This window comes from Scylla paramamosain, chromosome 3, assembly GCF_035594125.1.
Source record: "Scylla paramamosain isolate STU-SP2022 chromosome 3, ASM3559412v1, whole genome shotgun sequence".
NCBI classification, from domain to species: domain Eukaryota; kingdom Metazoa; phylum Arthropoda; class Malacostraca; order Decapoda; family Portunidae; genus Scylla; species Scylla paramamosain.
In genome coordinates this window covers 40156543-40180521 of record NC_087153.1, presented here as the reverse complement: position 1 = coordinate 40180521, position 23979 = coordinate 40156543, and the positions used below count along the sequence as shown (strand labels likewise).

Sequence of the window (23979 nt, the reverse complement as noted above, 5' to 3'; positions counted from 1 at the left end):
ACTGTCTGGGTCTTCTGTTTTCATCTTTCTTTTTCTTTTTCTCGTATTAACCAAAATATGTGCTAGTTCAATATATTAATTTACAATCATGTATATTCCAATAATGTTTTCTTCTCTTTTGTATGGCTGTTATAATCTTACACTTCTCTTTTATTCTTATATTCTGGGCAAGCAATGAAAGGAAGCAGTGCAACTTTTGTGTGTCCTCTGAATCACTAAATGTACCTTAAAGGAAGTTTTCTCCACTAGTGGTCACATTATATATATATAGCTTATTTCCCACATTTCTTTTCATATTTTCATAACTTTTATAGCTTGACCGGCTTGAAGAGGATGAGATTCTTCAGATTCAGTATGAGTCTCTGCTCAAGGCCTTAAAGATTGGAGAAGGAGATATTGAGGTGAGTCTGCTGATCCCTAAAAACAATTAGTACATTACTTAACACAAATCTGAATGCTACAATGGTGAAATAATAACAGTGGAGAGTCTGTAATTATAATGTATAAGGAGCATCAAAGTGCTCCATATTAACAGACTGCAATCAAGGTGTAGCAGTTTGTGTGGTGCAGGGAAGGGGGTGGAAGTAGGGCTAAGTCTAGGAAGGTACAGTTCATTAGAAGTAAAACCCAAGAAGTGCAGGTGAAAGAGCCAGGGAATTGAGAACCCCCTTCTCTGTATTTTTAGCCCCACAATGAGACAAATCTTTCAAAGGGTGTTGATTTGATTCATGGAAAAATAGAATATAAAACAAATACTTGATATATTTCTTTGTTGCTGTAATTGTAATGAAATGTACTATGTTCTATTTTTTTCACCTTTATAGATGAATACAAATAGTTTCTCACCATTGTGTACAGGTCTCAGTCAACAGCACAGAACAGGTGAGTACCACATCATCCTTCCTGATGCGCCTGCCCCTCAGCCTGCAGGATGTGCCTCCGGTGCTGGTCGACGCTAACCCTGGCACTCCAAACACCTTCCTGCAAGTTGACTTTCCCAGGGTAAGTGAATGCACCATGCTCTGCTAACCCTGGTACTATCAACAAATTCTTGCAAACTGACACAGGACTTCCACTGTTCATCATTGCTCCATCATCAGCTTTCCCCTCCTTGTCCCACCCTTGTATGTTTATAAACTCCCATCAACAAAGACTTTGAAATAATAGTAATGATAATTATATTCATTATTTTATCAATAAGGATGTGATAGTGTATGTGTGGTGTCTGTGTGATCTTGACAGAGGGAAGCAGCATTTGTGCCCAAGCTTCACCTTTCCTCCTGTGTTGAGTCCCTCATTGGAGAAGCTTCCTCCCTGGCGCTCCCCACTGTACCTCCTGGCATAGGTGTGATGGACTATGTGGAGAGGATCATGGAGCTGCTGGAAGAAAAAGTGAGGAGAACCATCCTCTCTTTTGAGACCAGGAAACAATTTATAGCTGAGGTGAACAACATTGTTTTGTCAACCAAACTCATACATACTGATGCCAGACTGAAATCTTTGTTTATAGGCACAGTGTAATGACAGGAGAGTCAAATTGGACAAAAATCCACTAAAATTATGGTGAAACATCTTGGCTTTATCAGTAATGCATCAGATTTTGCTTAAGTTGCATTTTATATGCCGTAGAATATGGTAGTTGTTAGTCAAGGGAATGATATAAAAAGATGCCTTTTCTAAAGTTATCCCTTGCAGAAATGTAGAGTTTGTGTGATGCTGTGTCTTGGGATTATTGAGTGTTATTTGCAGGTTTTGTGTCAGTTCGGATGTGCTGTGGTAGAATATGATGCTGAGCGCTTCAACAAAATTGTGGTCATGATGGAGGTGAAGGACTTTCACTTCCTTGCTTTCATCAGTCTGGGTTCACTGTTCCCTCAGGTAAGCTGCTACTGCCATTTACTCTGGGGGAGTTCATACAAACAGATCTCATTTATAGATCTATCTATCTGTCTCGATATATATTAGGTAAGAAAATAAACCATTATTCACATTTCATTACTTGAATGAACAGTGATTCCACTATTATGTAATGATACAATTTAGAAATTCAACTGATAAAACCTTATGAAATTGTCATGCTTTGCATCTTCATGCATGTGTACATTTGCCTTCCATATAAGATTTTTGATCAAGCTTCCTTTCTAGGTTAAAAATGATATAATTAAATAATTATTATAATAGCAACTGGCATGACTGTGGGCCAGAAAAATGAAATGGGTTCTGTTGGTATCCTACAAATACTAATAAGACCTTCACTGTTACAGCAACATGGGCCCCGGGTAGTGCTGCAGTCCCTGTACCACAACAGCGCCAAGGAACCAGTGTCCAAGGAGCTCACAGACCTCAAGTACAGCTCACAATGGAAACCAGAGGAGATGGTACAGCATACCAAAGAAGCTATCCTAGCCAACATTTCCTCCTTTCAGATGAGCTCTATACGAACTTCATAATTTTATGGTAAGGATCAGGTTGACAATTTTACCATGTTTTCACCACTAGTGCACTTAGCATCTTCCATTTTAGGACAAAATGTGTAACAACCACAGTAAATTTTGCAGCAGCTACAGTGGCTAAGTAAACTAATCTATCTATATATCAGGTCAGCAAACACAGAGTGGCCCATGTGGGAAGTAAATGACTTGAGGCTTAAATAACAGATAAATCTGAACAAAGGAATTTCATTCAATTGAAAGAAAATTTTGTTGCATTGTATGTTTTATTATTAGATCAAATTTTCCATTTGTTTATGGTTTTCCTGTGGTGTGTTTTGAAAGAATATGCCAGTTTGATCCCTGTATGTTGTAAAAGACAACTAAAGGAAGCTTGAGTATGGTAAACAGGGACCACTTATAAAGGGAATCACTCACATTCCCTTTCTTGTTTTCTCATCTCATCTCTATTTCTACTTGTGCTGAGTGGAGAGTTTCTGGTTGAATGGTGTCATGAACTTGCCATTGGTCTATGTTGAGGAACACCCTCAGTAGCCATGGGCACTGGGGTGCATGGTGAGGACAAACAAAGGAGTACTGCAAGGTTTGGATGATGCATCAACAGAACTAACTGGGATATAAAAATACAGATGGAATGTTACATTTTACTGATGATTGATTATGATACAGAGTATTTGGGGATTAAAGCTTTAGTGTACAAAGGAAAAAGACAATTTTGTGTTTTAAAAGAACAAGGAAAATTATTGCAGGCTTATGACAACCAGGATCCATCAAGTGTCCAGTAAGTCACTGTTAACATAATTCTATGAAAAATCTTAATGGTGTACAAAACTGCATTTGTATTTAAAAAAATAAAAAGACTGCTACCAGTCATTTGTATAGATATATTTATGTAATATACACACATTTGACATAAATATTAACATAAAACCAGGAATTCTAACAATTATAATTATCCAATACAATAAAAAGTATCAACAGTTAAATAATAAGTAGCTATGTGTTAGGGTACTCACTATATAGACAGTTGCACTTTGTTGATAAACAGACTGCCATCCTCCCTACTGGACCCCTAGGATCCCAGACACAACACACTCAAAACAAATTTAATGCTTAACATGCTCTATGTAAGTGGAAGTCAGTAGTACATTTATCACAAATTTCATTACCCCCACTGAGTGGCTTATTCACTCACAATTCTTTGACTTTCATTGTTAATAAAGTTGTCTCCAGGTAAACAAGAAGCAGCTGGATGTGAGCTGACCATCCCACCCAAAGAAAACACCCACTAAAAAAGACAATTATTTTGTGAATTGGTTGAAGCACATCAACATTGCACTTCAGAGGAATACACAACCTTCCCAAAAGCTGCCATACCATCCCACCAGCTCCAACACAGCTGATCCTTTCTACAACTGACCTCTGGTTAGGATTTACATTTCCCTGACTCACTGATATGTCCAACACATCCACTAGAATTCCTGTCAGGTGAGAACAGAATAGTACCCAGAAGTGAGCTGAGCAGGTCCCCCACACAAAATAATGTCACGCAAAATTGATGCAAAGAACAAAAAAAGGCAAATACTCTATAGCAGATGCCAAAGAGCATATCTTGTTAAACTTTTAAGACTATTATAAAATTCATTCCAGACATAAAGATTGAAGAACCAAACTCTTTAATGCTGAACCTTATGTTTGGTCACATTTATGATATTGCAATCTGTCACAACAAAATTTAATTGTGTTAACATTTTCTACAAGTATTGCAGCGTTCTTCACATGTAAAGCATCAGTTAATCCAGTTGCCAATAATGCTTGAAGTAAATGTTTGAGTTGTGAAACAATATTCTGTTTTGTGCTTTGGTTTTGTGCTCATCACTCACTGTGACTGGTGAGGTGTTGCAGCCAACACCATATACAAACTCACAGAGAATGAGGCTTAAAACACCAATATATATCAATATGTACTATTTATATACACTGAAAAAATCAACTAATATGTAAAACCATGACACTACTGTGAATTGTCCTGCAGTGGAAGTTATATCACTGTTCACCAGTTACTTAACATTAGGGATTCAAGGGCAGTTAAAGACTAGTGACAGGCTCATATGCACTTCAAAAGAATACATCAGTCAATTCCAAAGAAATGAGATACTAAAGTACATTTACATTTGGAACATATCATGGGACTAGAATTCAGCATGAAAGGTGTGCTCCATATGCCAATGAAAGAACTGTTCTCCCTATCTGTCTGTGGAAAAGTGAGGTTTAGTATATTCTTCAACAGAATTTTTAAGTGTTTTTTTTATATTATTAGTTTGCCATCAAGAAAAATTTGTAATGAAGAATATCATTTAAGAAATTGCTGCAAGTTGCTAAACATTCAGAGTACTTGCTGTGTTGGAAAAAAATAATAGATAAATAAATAAAAATACACTTGGAAAACAAGTTATCTCATTGAATGTTCAACAACTGAATCTGGAGATTCCTGTTTTGCAGCAGGTCATTATGTGCTCATTACATTTCTAGTTCATACAGAAGTATATATCTACTGTGGGAGGTTACTGTCCAACACTTAGATTTACTAAGATACATTATTACTTATTTTATCTCAGTAATTTTGCCCAGAATGTTCTCAGAACTGTTGGTAACCTTCTACCTAAGGATGAAGAGCATGAATAGCAGCATAAAGGAAAGAGTCTCTTTGATAGAAAATTCATAGGATAGGGTAATCTGTCAAGGGCATTTATGTTGAAATGCCCACTCCAGTGTTCTGCAACAAATTGAATTTCGTTTCCTTCAGTTCTGTCATAACTGCGTCTCATACTTTTATGTTTGGCAAGTAATTTTTCAAGTGGGATTATCTGGAGGTTAATAAGAGTCAAATAACTGGTGAACAGAGGACTTTTTGCAAGACTTGTTCAATGTTAGACATGAACATTTTTTTAGTCATCTCAAGGAGTCAGTAACCTACAAAGTAACAAGAAAATGTACTAACTTCTGCAAATATCACACTATTATAAAACAGGTTTTATTTACAGTTCAGCAATGTATTTATGTAGACTATTAGCAGTTAAGCCCAAGCTCTATTGCAAACTTTGGTTCAGTACACTCTCTTCACAGGCTCTGGTGAGTCTCCAGGACAAGATTAATAATTCACCGCTAATGATACATCTAAATATAATGCACCTAATAGCATTCACGGGTTTGTTGTATGAATGAAGTCAACAGCACTATCCCATATGTGTTACTTGAAATGATAGCAGCCCATCGTATAACTACTCGCCATCTTCCTATTCCCATACAAGAAAGTTGAAAGCATTAATTTAATAAAACTGTGATTATGAATATAGTGGTATTGACTTTTATAAAAAGACTAAATTAAACTGTACAGGTATTGCACCTTAGATTTTTTAAACCAATCTCAATTCCCAGTATGCTAATGAATAAGGCAGAATCTTCTGATGTGTGGCAGCTATGGAGGCAAGGCTACTTAGGCTATCTAAGTGTAAAAAGAGTGTAAATTTAAGGCAAGTTATTTCACTATTCAATTTATACTTATATATTAAACCTGCTCCTCTAATTGAATTTTACTTTCTGCTCCACATTGCTTTAGGACTGATGGATCACATGTACACAGCTGCAGGTGAGTGTTGGCACTCCACATCATTTAGTGAACTGCTGATGAAAGCTTTGGTCAGGTCACTCAGCTCTCAAGTGCTGATTTTGCTCACATACTGTGGTGTGGTGTACCAAGACTACTTTTATGGGCTGTGTTGTGGCACTTGATGATAATGAGTACCTCCCACTTTTGCCAGGCCTGTGTGTGTGTGTGTGTGTGTGTGTGTGTGTGTGTGTGTGTGTGTGTGTGTGTGTGTGTGTGTGTGTGTGTGATGCTGATGGTCTGGCACGGTTTGTTTTGCCAAAGTAGCAGTTACATTAGTGATAACTCTCATCTCATTTCCATGAAAACTTCCATTCTGCAAGCCGTTTTTCCTTTCCTTCCAGCCACAGCTAAAGAGAATGAAGCCTTTCCTTTTTACTATCTTACATCTCTTCATTGAAATTTAATAAAGCAGATTATCACAAACAACCTCAACAACTAACATGTCTGCTGGTGTGTGTGTGTGTGTGTGTGTGTGTGTGTGTGTGTGTGGCTCACAGTGACTGATCTTTGGGTGTAACTAAGATTACTAGTGCACCACACACCAGGATAGTGAAGTCACAACACCTCAGTTGACATCCTGTACTTACTTGCAGATAAGTGAACAGGGAATAGACATTAAGAAGCTTTCCTTCCCTTCAACCTCATCATTTCTGGGGCTTGAACCCAGGTCTTCTTAGTTGTGAGCCAAACATGCTAACCACAACACTACACCTGCTGCTCCTTACAAGACTATTTGGAATGAACATTATCAAGTGATGTAGGATAGTACAGCGAAGGCTCTGTTCTTTTCATCTGTGGCAGGCAAGAAAAGAAGACAGAAGTGTGTGTGTGTGTGTGTGTGTGTGTGTGTGTGTGTGTGTGTGTGTGTGTGTGTGTGTGTGTGTGTGTGTGTGTGTGTGTGTGTGTGTTTGAAAAAAGCCCTGGTTGGTACTGTACTTGCCTTTGGGATGGTTATTAAGAATGCCTCTAAGCAATACATGAGCAGCAGCAGCAGCAGCAGCCAATAAATCCTAACCAATGTGAACCTATTACAGTGATGCAAAAAATAGTTATTGCAAAAGTCTTGAATTCAATGAACCTCAACTTAACATTCAACTTTGTATATCTGTGGCAGTCTTGATAAGTGCCAAGGGTCTACGTATGTGGCACGCCAAGGCAGGCAGGGTGTGTGTGCTGCAGCTGCTACACACACACACACACACACACACACACACACACACACACACACACACACACACACACACACACACACACACACACACACACACACACACAAAACAATACTGTACCTACATGTCAATTACTGCACATTTATTGTTGTTACAGTAATTTTCATGAAAATTAAACCTAACCATCAAGCACAATGTAATAGTGTTATCTTTGGCTGAGATCCTTGAGTCAATTGAATATAATGAGATTTTTAAGATAATTAATTTTTTTTTAAAACTCACAACTCACTAATAACATTAGAAACAAAAAAAAACACCAACCTTTCCAAACATTCCTCTTTGTGAGCAAGTCAACTTCACCTTCATAGGTTTTCCCACCCTGACCAAGAATTCTATATCTAATTCTTCTTTAACATGTTAAATATATGTATAGAGGCAGGTACTTATCAGTTCATGGGATTAATTTTAATGATTACCTTCCTACACCAAGATGTTGCACAACCAGGTCACTACCTTCCATTTGGCTTTCATTACTGGCTGAGAGGGAGAAGTGAAACACTCAAGTGGCTTCAGCAAATGTAAAAGCTTGAAAAGAGATTCTCGAAAAAAGAAGACTAGAATAAGGGAGGTATTATGGAGAGTCCAACTGTGCCACAGGAAGAAAGAAGGACAGGATGTGGATTGGATGAGAATGAGAATACAGAGATTGCAAGGACTGTGTGTAGAGACACTGAAGTGGTCCCATCCATACCTTACAATGAGTTCCCAGAGAAGACATAAAGCAACAGACCAAGTCCCACAGCAATTGTATTCAGATCTTAAATATGTGGGTGGAAACTGATGCACACAATCTACACAACTACCACTATATTGGTGTTTGAATAAAATTAACACATCAAAACAATCACACTAATGACAACAAAACCAAAAAAACACTTAAGTGCTTAATAGATTTACCTTAGTGCTAAAAAATATTAAATACAAACCATAAAAAAATCACTATATACAGGCCAGCAATGTAAGGAGTGCTGGGATGCAAAGCTACACAACCCCAGCTGTCATCTGTACAACACTTGTGACCTTGTGAAGTTTACACTTTATTGTGCTCCTCACCTGGTCCTTATCCTAACATCTGATACTACAACTATGTTTTCTACTTAATCTCTTCTTTCATTGGTTATAATCTTTTCCCATAAAAGGTGCTCCCATACCCACTAAGTTAATATTTTTCAAAGCCACATAAATTGATAAGTACTTGCATCTATATTGAACTGATCAAAGACTTCTATGGGTACTTGTGTAATGAAAAGTACCAACACAACAGTTGTCTTCTACATGCACAACCATATAGATTTCCTCTAAAGCTTCTTGCTGCACACTAGTTACACTACAATAAAACCAATTACTCTAGAATTATTCACAACTCGAGACTTCACACCCAAAGTATTCAAATTGTCTTGAGTCTTGTAAAACTCTTTTGAGCTAGTATATCATAAAAATGTTTCTAAGTATTGTAGTGCACACTAATATTGGCAGGAATGATAGTAGTAGCAAAATGTGAAATTAGCTGCATCGGTCTCTCGGCTGGAAATCCACGTGTCTTCCTGTGTCCAGCACTGAGGGCCGGCCAACTGTTTCTTCTTCATAGCTGAGTAAACAAGGATCTCAAGAACTCTTACCACAGAGCATGGTGGTGGAATTTCAAATGTCCATGGACTGAATCATTTTCGTGCAAAACGCCAGACATGGTGGAGCCCGTGGGAGAGGACATGCGTTCTGCTAGAGCTGCCGAGGAGCGAGCTACACTGTCCCTCCACTGGCTATTCTTGCCTGGAGGGAAGAAAGATGGAGAGTACATCAACTCAAACCCAATCTGTTTCACTACAGTTTGTTTCATATATGTCTTGTTAGGCTTGAGATCTTGACTCATAAATTTCTGACAAAACTTGTGAAATGCTGCAAACGAAGAGTTTGTCAATATTTATTTGCTAGACATGAAAATCTGTCAACTTGCATTTAAAATTATGACAATGTACTCATCAAAATTAACCAAAGAGCACGAATTATAACTTACTAGAAACTTTTACTTCATAAAAATTCAATAATGATTACTGAATAACAATGCAAAGATGTTAATATGACCTCTTGAAATATCAGTGGGTGATAAGGGCAAAATAACCTTAAGGTGCATGTATCAAACACAAAAAAGACCTTAAAAAGCGAATGCTCTGTACCCTAGTCACAAGTGTTTTCCATTTGCCTTAAGCTGTTGGCACATGCCTCAAAATTACACTACCATCCAATAAAGTCTGTGAAAAGTACATGTTCAGAATCCTTTAGAAAGTATAAACACAGTGAGGAAACACTCTGCAAAGAAAATATAAATGTAAGAAACATGAGTAACCAAGGAGGAGGAGGAGGAGGAGGAGGAGGAAGAGGAAGGCCCAGCAGCTGACAACACTGCAACAAAACATGGCAACAGAGCAGTAGTGGTGGTGGTGATGATGGTGGTGGTGGTGAGTGATGGAAGAGTGGCCACTGGGAGGCAACATCCTTCCTTACTCCCTACAACCTTAAAACACCAAAATCTGTCTCATTTCAGGACCAAAACTGTCAAGATTGAAAAAATAAATAAATAAATAAATAAATAAATAAATAAATAAGTATAGAAACTACCACACTGACACTGGGAAGACAATGAATTATTTCCTTGACATGCAGCAGCTGCCCAACAACCACGTCTGTGTGAAGCGACTTGGCCTGACTTGTCAATGCAACTCAGCACTTTGGTATTAGTCACTCATCGGACTGCCAATGAAAACATGTACAACAACTATCAAAGGCAAAACATCTGCTGCCATTGTTGGAAGAAAAAACTCAATGAAACAAAATATTTATCCAAATCCAAGGGAATACTTTTTTGGTATCCCTGACATGCATGTATACAGAAATCAGTTTTCACCAATATGTAGTTTATATAAGCAGATGCTGAGCCATTTATAATTCATAAAAGGAGTTTATAATACAACTACCCAGTTAATGGAACACAATAATTAAGCAACATTAAATTATATAAAAATAATATTCAATACTTGTCTTACACTTAATTTATAACAGATGAGAAAAAAGAACATCAAAACTCCTTTTATCTAACTCAAATTTAGGAAATATTTCTTATTCTTTTTTTACTGACTTTAGGAAGCTTTAATTGATAAATACAAGTCAAAGATCCTTTCATCAGTTGATAAAAAATCAAGCCTCATGACATTAGAATATCAAACAGTTACATAAATGAAAATAAACTGTTGCAAAAACCTTCTGACTACAGGTTTACACAAAATTTATTGATAGATGGCAATATTCAGTATAGCCCTCATAGAAGCCAAGGCTTTGCTTCACTCTCCCACTGCTGACAAGCTGGTTCCATCCCCCACCTGGCTTAGTGTGAGGCACAATAAAGCAAAGCTGGAATCATCCCAATCATAAAGCAGAGCTGACCCTTCACAAGGCAAATTTTCTTTGACTTGTACGTTTTTACAGCATGCATCAAAATAATGACAACTGAGAACAAGAATAAAAATTATTTCCACAATATGAATGAGAAGCAGTGGGAAATGTGAGGCAGGAAGGCTGGAGTGCCACACTGGAAGACTTACACAGATTCATCAGTCCACACAGCTCAGGGCTCCGGGCTGAGGGAGTCACATGGCACAGGATTAGCAAGGAAGGGCATCACCCAGCTCACTCCATGTCAAATGTACAATGTCAATACTGTTAATCACTCACACTGACTACTACAAGATGAGCCTAAGGCAATGCAATGGCCAACAGTCTTACCTCTAAGTATTTCTTACCTTCATGCAACAACTACACTCTTTACAGATCAGGATTAATGCCTAAACTAATGAATCACAACAAAAAAACACACTACAGTATGTTGGATGGTAGTGTAACCCAATCTGCTGATCACATACCAACCATTACTTCATAAAAAAACTTGCCCAAACGAAACTGCCAACTTGGAGAAACAATATGCATGTATACTTACCTATTAACTTACAGTAATATACATACACCTTGCATGAGAAAGTACATATTCAACTAAAGGAGTAAACCGTTCTCAGCCCAAACCATCATGGCTCCCACATAGAGATTCTCATGCCACCTAAACTCACTCAAGTCTTGTGCAACAGGATTTTTAATGGATTTATTTACATCAATACCCACAACACAGGAAAAGCAAGACAAGATGTGCAGCCTCATACACACCCAGACAATAATATCCATAAGCATTTCCTGAGAATCAATAAATATCACATCTTAGCCTTTAGGTCTCTGTGGTAATGATGTGCGATGCATTCAGTACCACTACTCCCTCGGAGCATGTATAACATATAAACTAAATTCATTCCTCCCCATACCTTATCACTACTTTCATTCTAAATACCTATAACCAAACCTTCCATTCATTCCTCCCCATACCTTATCACTGCATTCATTCCAAACATCTCTCCACATTTCTCCATCCACAGCAACATACAATTCTAGATACTTGCAACTCTCCACCTCAATTTAACATGAAAGTTGTATTTATCTTTGCATCATCCATCATACTCTGAAAATTCATTATTTTACTAGTACTAGTACTGTCTCCTCACAGCTAAGCCTCTAGACTTCTACCTATATATCAGCCAGCATATTTCGCCATGTTGTGTTTTATATTGTGTATGTGTATTAAGTGTGTTTAGAGAGTCAATAATACAGGACTTTTCTGAAGAGTTCATGCTGCATCTGCTCTCTTGTGTTGATGAGACAAGAAAGCAGTTTGAGAAGATAAAGAAAGGATTGACAGCACGCTTATAGTGTCCCAATGTCCTCACATATGATTATGTACTTTGCAAACCCTGCAGCACCTGTCTTGCTACCTATTCTTTCTAGCTTAGGACACTAAGGCTACAAGAACACACCATCCAAATGTTGGTCAGGAGGAAGTAAACATCTCTGATGATACATTCAGCAACCAGCATTATGTTTCTAATGAAATAAAATTATTCTGTTCTCCTGCTTAAGTGAGAGAGAGAGAGAGAGAGAGAGAGAGAGAGAGAGAGAGAGAGAGAGAGAGAGAGAGAGAGAGAGAGAGAGAGAGAGAGAGAGAGAGAGAGAGAGAGAGAGAGAGAGAGAGAGAGAGAGAGAGAGAGAATGTCTATTAGGCTGGCCCTATGTTCAGCAAAATCCCAGAGGAGCAGTGGAATCAGACAAGCAAGCCTGTGTTGAGCAGGGCATTGGTGGGTACAAGCTTTTGTAGGGAAGTTGTTGCTTCTTGCCTTAAGCCAACACCCACCTGGTGACTGTGGACCAGCTGAGAGGGACATCTGGGCCACACTCTCCACTACGCCATCCTCCTCCGGTGGTGGCTGCTGCCTTATCACACCATCCTCTCCCTCACCATTCTTCTGGGGCTCCTTAATAGGGGAGCGCTCTGGGGAAGTGGCTGGAGTGGGCGCGATTGATCCTTCAGGGCTGCTGGTCACAAGGCAGGAGTTAGGAGGGGAGGATACTGAGCAATAAGGATATAATGACCATGATATTCATCTCAGCAACTAGTGTATATTCTCTCTCTCTCTCTCTCTCTCAGATGATAGATAATTTAGCTCTGTGTGAAATAAAGATGAAAAAAAAAAGTGAAAATGAGTTTAGAAGGGCAAATAGAAAATAGCTAGATGTGGAGAGAGAGAGAAAGGGGACAAAAGAAGGTTTCACTGAGACTGGAGTGGGAGAAAGTGAAGTTTGGATGAGAACTCCAAGACAGATTGAGCTACATACACAAACTAATACAAGATGTCTCCTACATCAACATTATCCTCAGGTGGAGAGGCCTGGTGTTAGCAACTCACCTGTGGCCATCAACCAGATCAGCACTCTTTTTGCGACTAGCTGGCTGTGAGGTGGTGGGGGGTGTGTGGGGCTGAGTGCGCGGGGGAGAGCCACCCCATGGGGTCCTCAGGGGAGACCCAGTATTGGATGGGGTGCGAGATGCAGAATAGGAGTTAGAAGCCCGAGAATAAGGTGTTTCACTACCAGATGACGGTCCTCGCATCCACTGGAAAATTTTCAGAAACATGAATTAGATTCCCAAAATATAATCTAATCATTCATTTGTGTGTGTAATGGTCATTCAGTGTATTGTGTAGTGCTGCCAGCCAACCTGACCAACAGGAGATATGAAGCAGAGGAGTTGTGAGTCATGAACAACAGTTCTACTTCTAGGAGGTTATGCAAGGGTTGTACACAGACACACTTTGGGCTGCAGACTCATGTAGCTGTCCTAGTGAAGGATGAGATACCAGAGACATAATGAGAGCAATAAAAAAATACACATTTCAAGTAACAGCACGACTGTAAATCTTGTATGAAATTCTTTTTTGTAAATCCAATATTCTAATTCTACTTTATGCTTTTTCAGTATATTGTAGATTTAGATTTAGATTTAGATTTATCAGTTTATAATTTTATCAAGAAAGAACATCTTAATATATCCAGCTATTTATTTTCTGAATGTTTAGATTTGATGAATTCATCATTCCATCAAGAAGGAACACCTAAATTTAAGCAGTTCATTATTTCTAGAGGCAAGTGTATTTTAAAATTACATAGTTAGTGTTGCCACCTAATGGCTGTACTGTCCGCCCCCCCTCACCTCAGGACCTACCTCAAGGGTAGTCTGGTAACGAGGACACAGCCGGGCTGCAGGGGTGTGGCGGTCAGGGCGGCCATGAAGGATGTCAGCCCTGCAAGGACACATTATCTATTCTACATGTCACATCACACTTGTAAAGTAAATGGCTCCATTACCATGCAAGCCTTATATCAATCTATATCTTTGTCACATCTGCTTGCATACAAAACCAAAGCACTTATGGACAAATCTAAGGAAGATTTCCCTGATGGCCATAAAGGATGTCAGCCCTGCCACATCACATAATTCTTTCTATACAAAAGTCACACAAAGCCTGTTAAATTAATGGTTCCATTATCCTGAAAATCACATATCAATCTCTTTTTATGTCATATCTGCTTGCACATAAAACCAAAAAACTTCAGGACAAATTTATGGAAGGTTTCCTATCACTGCATCAGTCACATCAGACAGCATGTCAACATGAAAGCACAATGGTTTTCTAGCCTTGGTAATTCATTAGAACACTCAGAGGAGGAGGAGGAGGAGTGAGCTGGTGTCTTCCAAGCCATTGGATATCATACACTTACTTTTTTGAGTTTCATGGATGAGTCTAAAGTGGCCTAAGTCAATCTATTTTGCCCGCCTCATTCTCACTGAATCAGGCTGGCACTGACTGTTTTCACACACCATTTTATCTATCCTGTTTAGTAAGATGATAACAGTAGTGGAGTTTCAGAAGTGGCAGTGACAGTTATAACTACAGTAACAGCAGAAGTGATATACAGATACCTATCTTTATTCATAACAAATTGACATCCACATGAAGAAGCTGGCTGAGGCAAGACTTCTATGTATGGATTGCAGGAAAAAAAAATTACCACTCCCACTATACACAAAGGTATAGAGTATGTAATAGCAGTGAGGCAAAGACAGGCCCACACTCACATGCTGTTGGCCTGCCTGGAAGGAAGGCCAGCAGAGTGGGAATAGTTGGATGAAGTGGAGGAGCGACGCGAGCCACTAGGAGACTGAGTGGGATGCTCTGGAGAGGCAGCACGAGGACTGCGGCTCACCTGGATCAGTGCAGCCTCTTCTGACACAACTAGGTGTGGAGAAAGAATAAAAGGTAATAAGATAGGTGGTGTTAACATCAGCAGATTCAACATGATCTGAAGATGGAGCTTCTAAATTTACACTCATTACAGAGGCTTTTATCAACAGGGACCTGATAGAGCTATTGATAGGGCATAAAGGATATAACAAAGCTGATACAGACAAGATTAATAACCAGATTAGAACAAGAAGTCATGGGTTCTGGCCTGATAAAATTGCATTTGAAAAGATAGGAAGGTACTGACTCTCAAATACAGCGGTAGATGGCAGGAAATGACTCAGAAATCATGTTCTTCATGCTGAGTCATTATGGAACTTTAAAAGGAGATTAGATAAATTTATGAATATGACAACAGATGGACATGGGTAGATACAGTATGGTTATATAGAGAGTGCCACATGAAGGCCTAATGGTTTCTTGTTCTTATATTCTTGTTCCTACATAACTGAAGGATTGATGACATATGTTGATATCAGCATATTCAGTACTACTCATACCTGTTTCTACATAACTTGGACTAGAAGACTAGAAGTGACAGAGATGATGAGTGTACATGAACTTAAAGAAAAAATGGATGAATGCAGACACAGAAAAAGGAATATACAAGTGTAATTCAAACCCTGTATACTTCAAGCATCTCCCAACACACACATACACACACACACTTACTTGGCCTTTCTGCCATGAAGAATGGCTCAAAGACAACAAAGTTGTTGATCTGAGGAACCTGCTTGTAGAGGTTGTAGTGCTTGTGCAGGAATCCCAAGAACTTGTCTGATGGCTTGTCCACTGCCATGTATTCAGGTGTCACATTCTGGTCCTGCAGGAGCACAACAGAGACTGTATTCTCAAAACATTTTGGAGTCTTTCCTCAACTCAAAGACTGTAAAGGAAGCTGTAGTGGTTTTTCAAGTAATGATTTAGTGTTCTGATATAAAATAATAAAACCTTAACTCAAATCTTACACACTTTGGTCATACTTCCATTTAAAACATGATAGAGGAATTGATCTGAAGCTATAATAAACTGGCCATTAGAAGTTGTCGCTGGGAAATTAATCTTGGCAAAACATTCAAAGGTAACATGTGTGCGGCACATTACTGATGAGGCCATAAGTGATCACCAAAACCTGAATAGATTTAGATTAGCCTTTGGTGACACAACAGTAGACTATAAGCAGATAAAAACATCCACAAAGCCACCTACCCTCAGCATGTAATCGAAGAGCCTCCTGCCATACCCCCTGCGCTGCCTTGACTCATGGATATAGAAGTCAAGGACACAGAGTGGAGCAGCTTCCTTGGTGCGTTGGTTGGGATCCAGCAGGAACAACTTCTTGCGTCCCACCTTGAGCATACCCACCACCAGGGTCACACCTCTATAACACACACACACACACACACACACACACACACACACACACACTATTAGTTAATACTCCTCTACTTCACCTCCATTATTTTATAACAAAGGAAAAAATATTTTGAGAACCTGCCAGATCATCTCTAAGACTTTGAAAATCATCCTAGTCTTTAAAAATACAGGCCTGTAAATCCTGTAAATCATAACTTAACTAAACATTTATGATACGAAATGAAATCTGAACAGCTCTGTTAGTTATGAGAGAACAAATTATGTAAAACTTCAAGTCAAAATGTTCCTCTGTTCCTTGATATCATTCCCAGTCACTTACATTGACTCATCATCCTCCTTCATCAGGTACAGCAAGTGGTCTGAGTTCTGGAGTTTCTCTGACGTGGTAATGATGTTATTGAGTCCCTGTGCAAAGGATGATGCCTCACCAATGGCATTGATGATCTCATACAACTGCTGGTACTCCACCCTGAGCATGACAAACAAATATTATCAAACATTATAACAAGAGAAAATCAAAAGGGAGAAAAAATAATTGAAATTTTGAAGAATGGAAAAGCAATAGGTGTTGAAAGGATCACACTGAAATGTCAAGGTGTGGCCTTTAATAATGTGATTTGTGGCTGTGGTGCTGGACTGTTACAAATCTTTCATGGTGTGGCTTGTGGCTGTGGTGCTGGACCACTGGTACAAGTCTTTCATGGTGTGGCTTGTGGCTGTGGTGCTGGACTACTGGTACAAGTCTTTCATGGTGTGGCTTGTGGCTGTGGTGCTGGACCACTGGTACAAGTCTTTCATGGTGTGGCTTGTGGCTGTGGTGCTGGACCACTGGTACAAGTCTTTCATGGTGTGGCTTGTGGCTGTGGTGCTGGACCACTGGTACAAGTCTTTCATGGTGTGGCTTGTGGCTGTGATGCTGGACCACTGATACAAATTTTTCATGGTGTTGCTTGTGACTGTGGTGCTGGACCACTGGTACAAGTCTTTCATGGTGTGGCTTGTGGCTGTGGTGCTGGACCACTGGTACAAGTCTTTCATGGTGTGGCTTGTGGCTGTGATGCTGGACCACTGGTACAAGTCTTTCATGGTGTGGCTTGTGGCTGTGGTGCTGGACCACTGGTACAAGTCTTTCATGGTGTGGCTTGTGGCTGTGGTGCTGGACTGTTACAAATCTTTCATGGTATGGCTTGTGGCTGTGGTGCTGGACCACTGGTACAAGTCTTTCATGGTGTGGCTTTTGACTGTGATGCTGGACCACTGATACAAGTCTTTCATGGTGTTGCTTGTGACTGTGGTGCTGGACCACTGGTACAAGTCTTTCATGGTGTGGCTTGTGGCTGTGGTGCTGGACCACTGGTACAAGTCTTTCATGGTGTGGCTTGTGGCTGTGGTGCTGGACCACTGGTACAAGTCTTTCATGGTGTGGCTTGTGGCTGTGGTGCTGGACCACTGGTACAAGTCTTTCATGGTGTGGCTTGTGGCTGTCATGCTGGACCACTGGTACAAGTCTTTCATGGTGTGGCTTGTGGCTGTGGTGTCAGGCCACTGGTACAAGTCTTTCATGGTATGGCTTGTGGCTGTGGTGCTGGACCACTGGTACAAGTCTTTCATGGTGTGGCTTGTGGCTGTGGTGCTGGACCACTGGTACAAGTCTTTTATGGTGTGGCTTGTGGCTGTGGTGCTGGACCACTGGTACAAGTCTTTCATGGTGTGGCTTGTGGCTGTGGTGCTAGGCCATTGGTACAAGTCTTTCATGGTGTGGCTTGTGACTATGGTGCTGGACCACTGGTACAAGTCTTTCATGGTGTGGCTTGTGGCTGTGGTGCTAGGCCATTGGTACAAGTCTTTCATGGTGTGGCTTGTGGCTGTGGTGCTGGACCACTGGTACAAGTCTTTTATGGTGTGGTTTGTGGCTGTGGTGCTGGACCACTGGTACAAGTTTTTCATGGTGTGGCTTGTGGCTGTGGTGCTGGACCACTGGTACAAGTCTTTCATGGTGTGGCTTGTGGCTGTGGTGCTGGACCACTGGTACAAGTCTTTTATGGTGTGGTTTGTGGCTGTGGTGCTGGACCACTGGTACAAGTCTTTCATGGTGTGGCTTGTGGCTGTGGTGCTGGACCACTGGTACAAGTCTTTTATGGTGTGGTTTGTGGCTGTGGTGCTGGACCACTGGTACAAGTCTTTCATGGTGTGGCTTGTGGCTGTCATGCTGGACCACTGGTACAAGTCTTTCATGGTGTGGCTTGTGGCTGTGGTGTCAGGCCACTGGTACAAGTCTTTCATGGTATGGCTTGTGGCTGTGGTGCTGGACCACTGGTACAAGTCTTTCATGGTGTGGCTTGTGGCTGTGGTGCTGGACCACTGGTACAAGTCTTTCATGGTGTGGCTTGTGGCTGTGGTGTCAGGCCACTGGTACAAGTCTTTCATGGTATGGCTTGTGGCTGTGGTGCTGGACCACTGGTACAAGTCTTTCATGGTATGGCTTGTGGCTGTGGTGCTGGACCACTGGTACAAGTCTTTCATGGTGTGGCTTGTGGCTGTGGTGTCAGGCCACTGGTACAAGTCTTTCATGGTGTGGCTTGGTGTTAGGCCACTGGTTATTATAGCAAACAAGTCATATTCTAAAAAGTACATCCTGAGGCTGCAATAATGGTTGGCCAACAGCAGCACAGTGGCCAAGGATGACCAGCAGCACAGTGGCCAGGGATGACCAGCAGCACACTCACTAGAGTGCTGTTGACAAGTTGTACTGCAATGGTCATGGTCATACACTCCAAGTCAATGAACCTTGTATTGATCAACTGGCTCTGCACTCCCCACTCCCCACCCTCACCAGGTCCTCACCCTTACATAATAAGTTGGTGGTGTTCCTGTGAGACACCACACTAAAGTGGCAAGCAGTTATGCCAACCTGATCAGGGAAGTAATATTGGACAGCAGCACCTGCTGCCTCTCAAAACACTACATGTGTGTGCTGGTTCTAATGCCATCTTTCTACATGAACTTCAGAAAGCAGTAAAGAAATGGAACTTGTGCAGGAATTTGTTTAATTTATTCATGCTCACAGCACAAAGCATGTTAGTCAGAAATATGCTAGCTGTATTCAAGCACAGCAATGGATCAATGTAGTGTGGGGAGGAATGTGTGTGTGTGTGTGTGTGTGTGTGTGTGTGTGTGTGTGTGTGTGTGTGTGTGTGTGTGTGTGTGTGTGTGTGTGTGTGTGTGTGTGTGTGTGTGTGTGTGTGTGTGTGTGTACATGCATGTAACAAATATAATAATGTCAGGGAAATTACACTGCACACTGGACCTGAAGAAATTATAGAACTATAGCATATGTGCTGGTGAAATTAAAATGTATAGTTAGTTAGAGGAATAAATGCAAGTGATTCCCCCATCCCTGAAAGTACAAAAAAAAAAAATAAATAAATAAATAAATAAATAAAAAAGAAAAAAAAGTAAAATATTTCCCACAGAAATCAAAGGTAACTGAAATAGCCTAAACAAAGAATTGAAACTGGTGACAAGTGTAAATCAGCTACAGGAAAAATTGGACAATTATAGATATGGAAAGAACCAGCAAAGTGTAGCTCAGGTCCTCCTTACTACAAGTCAGTAAATAATTGCAAACACACACCTTCTCTCCCTGACATAATTCACATACATACATGCATTTCCTTACCCTGACATCCACTAGACTGGATTAAATAGATAGGAAACACTTACTGCTGTAAGCACAAAGAGTGGCTGGATATCAGGATCAGACATCACTATACCTTTACATCTGGTGTCACACTAATCACTGATCCAGCCTGTTGTCATAGTGTACACCAGGTATTCATTACAAGCAAGGGTTATGTTCTGCAAAAAGCTCACATAACAAGAATTTGCATATATCAAACCTATTATCCCATTAATTATAAGGGTTAGGTTCCATGACCCATTTTTGAACCCTCTAAATATTTATTCTGGCACGGACTCACAAAAGAATAAACCACTTAAGCAACAGTAAATCACATGAGTAAAGATAAATTGTAAAATATAATATGAAAAGACATTATAAGCAAACAAAAAATTAGAAACCAAGGGCTGTGTGGGGTGCAAGGAAAGCGTGAGAAAACATTTGCACCCACTGCCCTCTATTGCATGTCAGCCATCCTATCTCACCAACCAGTCGCACCACCACCACTATTCACATAACGGAGTTTTTCTCGCATGCTGAGAATACTTGGCACAATTAGGTTAGTCGCATATGATAGAATTCACATATTTTGAATTTACATATATTGAATACCCAGTGTATCACGGTTATGCTTTGAAACACCTTTTGCACCAGTTATCTTGAAAATTTTCTCACTTCCTACTCAAATTGCACACAGTTTAACTAGACTAGCGAGAGTCTGTGTTGAGAGTGAATCCATGAACGGATTATCTGTCATATGTTAATGGAAACAGGCTGAGAAGAATTTAAGATAGGTAGAATACCAAAAAGAAGGGGAGACAAAAAAATAAATAAATAAAATGGAGGGAAGAGACAGTTAACCAGGACGACACTACATCATCCTGTCCACAAGAAAAAGAAGAGGAAGGGACGTGACATTGCATCCTTCCCTATTTCTTTGCTCTTTCTGGTTCCCACAGCCATAGAAGTAAGACCACGGTGCTACTCCCTGTCTCAACACCACTGCCCTGTTTCCTCTCCTGCCACTTGCCATGTCCTGCAGGGGATGGTGAGCACAGGGTGAAGCTTCCACATGGTGTCGAAACAAGGGGTAGCAGCTTCTATGGCTGTGGGAACTGGAAAGAGCAAAGAAATAGGAAAGGCCGCAATGTCACGTCCCTTCCTCTTCCTCTTCTTGTGGACAGCATGATGTGGATTAATGTACAGAATTTTTTCCAGTGTTCTCTACAGTATGAGTGGTGGTATAGGGTCTCAAAGAGACTACACTTGTGAGAAATGTAAGCCAGGTGATGAATAAGTCAAATCTGCTTTCTGCATCAGAGAATGTGGCTCACTGAGATCTACTGGGAAGGGCAGATGGAAGATAGGAACAGGCACCAAGTGAATGTGATGATCATCACTCACTTCACAATTATTCTTGCTCAACAAAGGAGGTTTCAAAAGACACCCTTCAGTTATTTATGACTATTTCTGACCTCTTTTTGGGGGCAGGCACCTGAAGAGGCTCTTTATCATGAAAGCCATGAAAGCCAGGTAAACTTTTTTTACACTAAACAAATGAATATTTTCTCTGCAGCTAATGTATGCACCTTGGTTTATCACTACCACTGAGAAACTGCCAGTAAATTTATGAGCAACTTTGTATACACAGCTGTCACAGAAAGTTGCATCACACTGCAGAAGTAGGTAATTGTCATTAAAATGATGAAACAGCCATGGAAGAGCATACAGACTAAAATACTTCCTGTACAATGGCTCTTAGATATTTCAGGCATCTCACACACTAAGCTCAGCAATATCCATCATCCATACCTTCATTTTACATGGATATATACTTGCATAATTTATAACTAACACACACACACACACACACACACACACACACACACACACACACACACACATCTCATTACTCTATGATTATTATGTGAGGCTGTTAGTAACCCTTTGAGACTGTCTGTGGGTCACAGAACACATCTAATAGGGAATGGCTAAATTCAGGAACTTTTACATAAATTTTAAAATTTTACCCAAATATAAAAGTTATCCTTTCCACTACTTAAAATGTCAATAAACAAATATTGGACGAGAGCCAAAATTCCCTGGAAATTATACTGAAAATGGTTTTAGGAAAATGCATCAACCATTTACTTTAGAAGAATAAGAGAAAATGGTGGTGTCATATATGGTGTCTCCTGTCAGCGATGCTCCACTCATGGTGGTGGTGGTGGGGGAGCGGGTGCCTACTTTCCCAGCTGCGTGAGGCACCCCAGTACGCCAGCATGACGGGAGGAGGGTGTCATCATTAACCGCTCATCATAACACACAAGACACGCACTGCGGCACTAGTGGCACACCTGAGCACGGATGAGTGACACCACCACCACCACCACTCGCAGTGACAGCGGGCCATTAATACTGGGCGGCCTTGGCTGTCAATTTCTAAAAAGGCATCACTAGATCTAACACGTCTACTACACTACAAGCAGGCACACCACAGCTACACACAACACCAGGGACGCGCCACATCCGCCGCAGTGCCTGTGTGGGGATGGTGAAAGGACAGCGGCAGGAGGCAATGAGTGGGTGGGAGGACGTGAACAGGAAGCGATGTAATGCACCTGTTTCTGGTTGAACTCTTCCAGTTTTTGACGATGAGGTTATTGTCCACCAGTGTGATCTCATCTTGCAGGATGTGGCCCACGTCAAATCTAAATTCCATGGCTGTAGGGAGCGACGAGGCGGCGGCGGCGGCGGCGGTGCGCAGAGGTGGTGGGGAGCAGACTGGACAGGCTCAGCAGACAGCAGCACAGCAGTGAGCGGTAAGGCAGTGAGGCGGGGCAGGCAGCGGCTGACTCACCCACCAGCAGACGACACACACACACCTACTGATCGATGATTGCTGCTGCTGCTGCTGCCTTCCTTGCCTGCCTAGTTACCTAGCCTGTCTATTGTAGCTACTTAGAGTAACTTTTACTGCCGAAAGAGAGAGAAATAGAGAGAGAGATGCAATGCTACATTATTTACTCCATTTATTATCTGCAGAAATTTGACTCAACTCTTGTCTTCTTGTCTTGGAATTGAGATAGAGAGAGAGAGAGAGAGCATCACTTATTCTCGTTGTCTTATAGGAGTATTCAGGAGACAAGAAGTGCATGTATTATCTTTTTTTTTTTTTCTCTCTCATTACTTACTGATGTCTGCAAGTGGCAGGAGATTAAATATTCATGTTCCTAAGTGACTAAAAGAAGTGTATGCAATATACCTTTCCCACTTTGACTACTTATCTCTATGTTTGTAGGTGACTGGAAGAATTGTCCTGTCCAGTCACTATTAGTTAAGTGCAGTCTTCCTAACACACCTACTGTTAGCCTACACAGGGTCGTCACCTTAACCTTTCCTAATAAGGCGTGACTCTGATAGCATACAGTGCCACATGGCGTGGTGCCTTCTGCTGCCGCCCTTCCTATTGTCTGTGCCGCTCATTAGGAACGCTGATTAACCCGTATCTGCATTTATTTTGTATAGACGGGATTTGCAAAACTCTATGCATTTGTGTGCATTTGTGTGTGTGTGTGTGTGTGTGTGTATCTATTTGTATTTTTTACAGGATGTAGACAAGTTCGTAATGCTCTCTCTCTCTCTCTCTCTCTCTCTCTCTCTCTCTCTCTCTCTCTCTCTCTCTCTCTCTCTCTCTCGAAACGTCTCCGCATCTATCTCTACCTTAACATTCTTAACTCTAGAAGGAAGTCATTAGCTTTCAATGGTCTCTCTCTCTCTCTCTCTCTCTCTCTCTCTCTCTCTCTCTCTCTCTCTCTCTCTCTCTCTCTCTCTCTCTCTCTCT

At 40.6% G+C, this 23979-nt stretch overlaps 2 protein-coding genes across 10 annotated transcripts in view; one reads left to right on the top strand and one right to left on the bottom strand.

The window, feature by feature from the left end:
* LOC135095980 (BRISC and BRCA1-A complex member 2-like) overlaps window positions 1–3387 on the top strand; it is a 5057-nt gene extending 1670 nt beyond the window's left edge. For 3 of the 4 annotated variants that reach the window (XM_063997151.1, XM_063997141.1, XM_063997165.1), the window contains exons 5-9: window positions 315–401; window positions 859–1002; window positions 1243–1443; window positions 1750–1878; window positions 2265–3387. In XM_063997151.1, the coding sequence (XP_063853221.1) occupies window positions 315–401; window positions 859–1002; window positions 1243–1443; window positions 1750–1878; window positions 2265–2450 (747 nt within the window). In that variant the 3' untranslated portion in view covers window positions 2451–3387. The remainder of the gene's footprint in view (window positions 1–314; window positions 402–858; window positions 1003–1242; window positions 1444–1749; window positions 1879–2264) is intronic. The other variant, XM_063997158.1, reaches the window with a different exon arrangement.
* A 4352-nt stretch (window positions 3388–7739) lies between these two features.
* LOC135095941 (alpha-tubulin N-acetyltransferase-like) lies at window positions 7740–23001 on the bottom strand. Of its 6 annotated transcripts, none has more exons than XM_063997091.1 (10): window positions 22757–23001; window positions 16776–16925; window positions 16289–16460; window positions 15752–15902; window positions 14914–15070; window positions 13987–14077; window positions 13184–13389; window positions 12631–12812; window positions 10946–10981; window positions 8829–9119 (listed from the first exon to the last, which is right to left on the bottom strand). In XM_063997091.1, exons 1-10 carry the CDS (start codon window positions 22855–22857, stop codon window positions 8965–8967), a joined length of 1401 nt encoding a protein of 466 aa, XP_063853161.1. In that variant the 5' UTR covers window positions 22858–23001; the 3' UTR covers window positions 8829–8964. The 6 variants fall into 6 exon arrangements, with proteins under 6 accessions (XP_063853201.1, XP_063853161.1, XP_063853176.1 ...); XM_063997106.1 differs by having other exon boundaries at window positions 13999–14077; window positions 22757–23000; XM_063997098.1 differs by having other exon boundaries at window positions 12631–12809; window positions 22757–22999.
* Window positions 23002–23979: the final 978 nt, after the last annotated feature.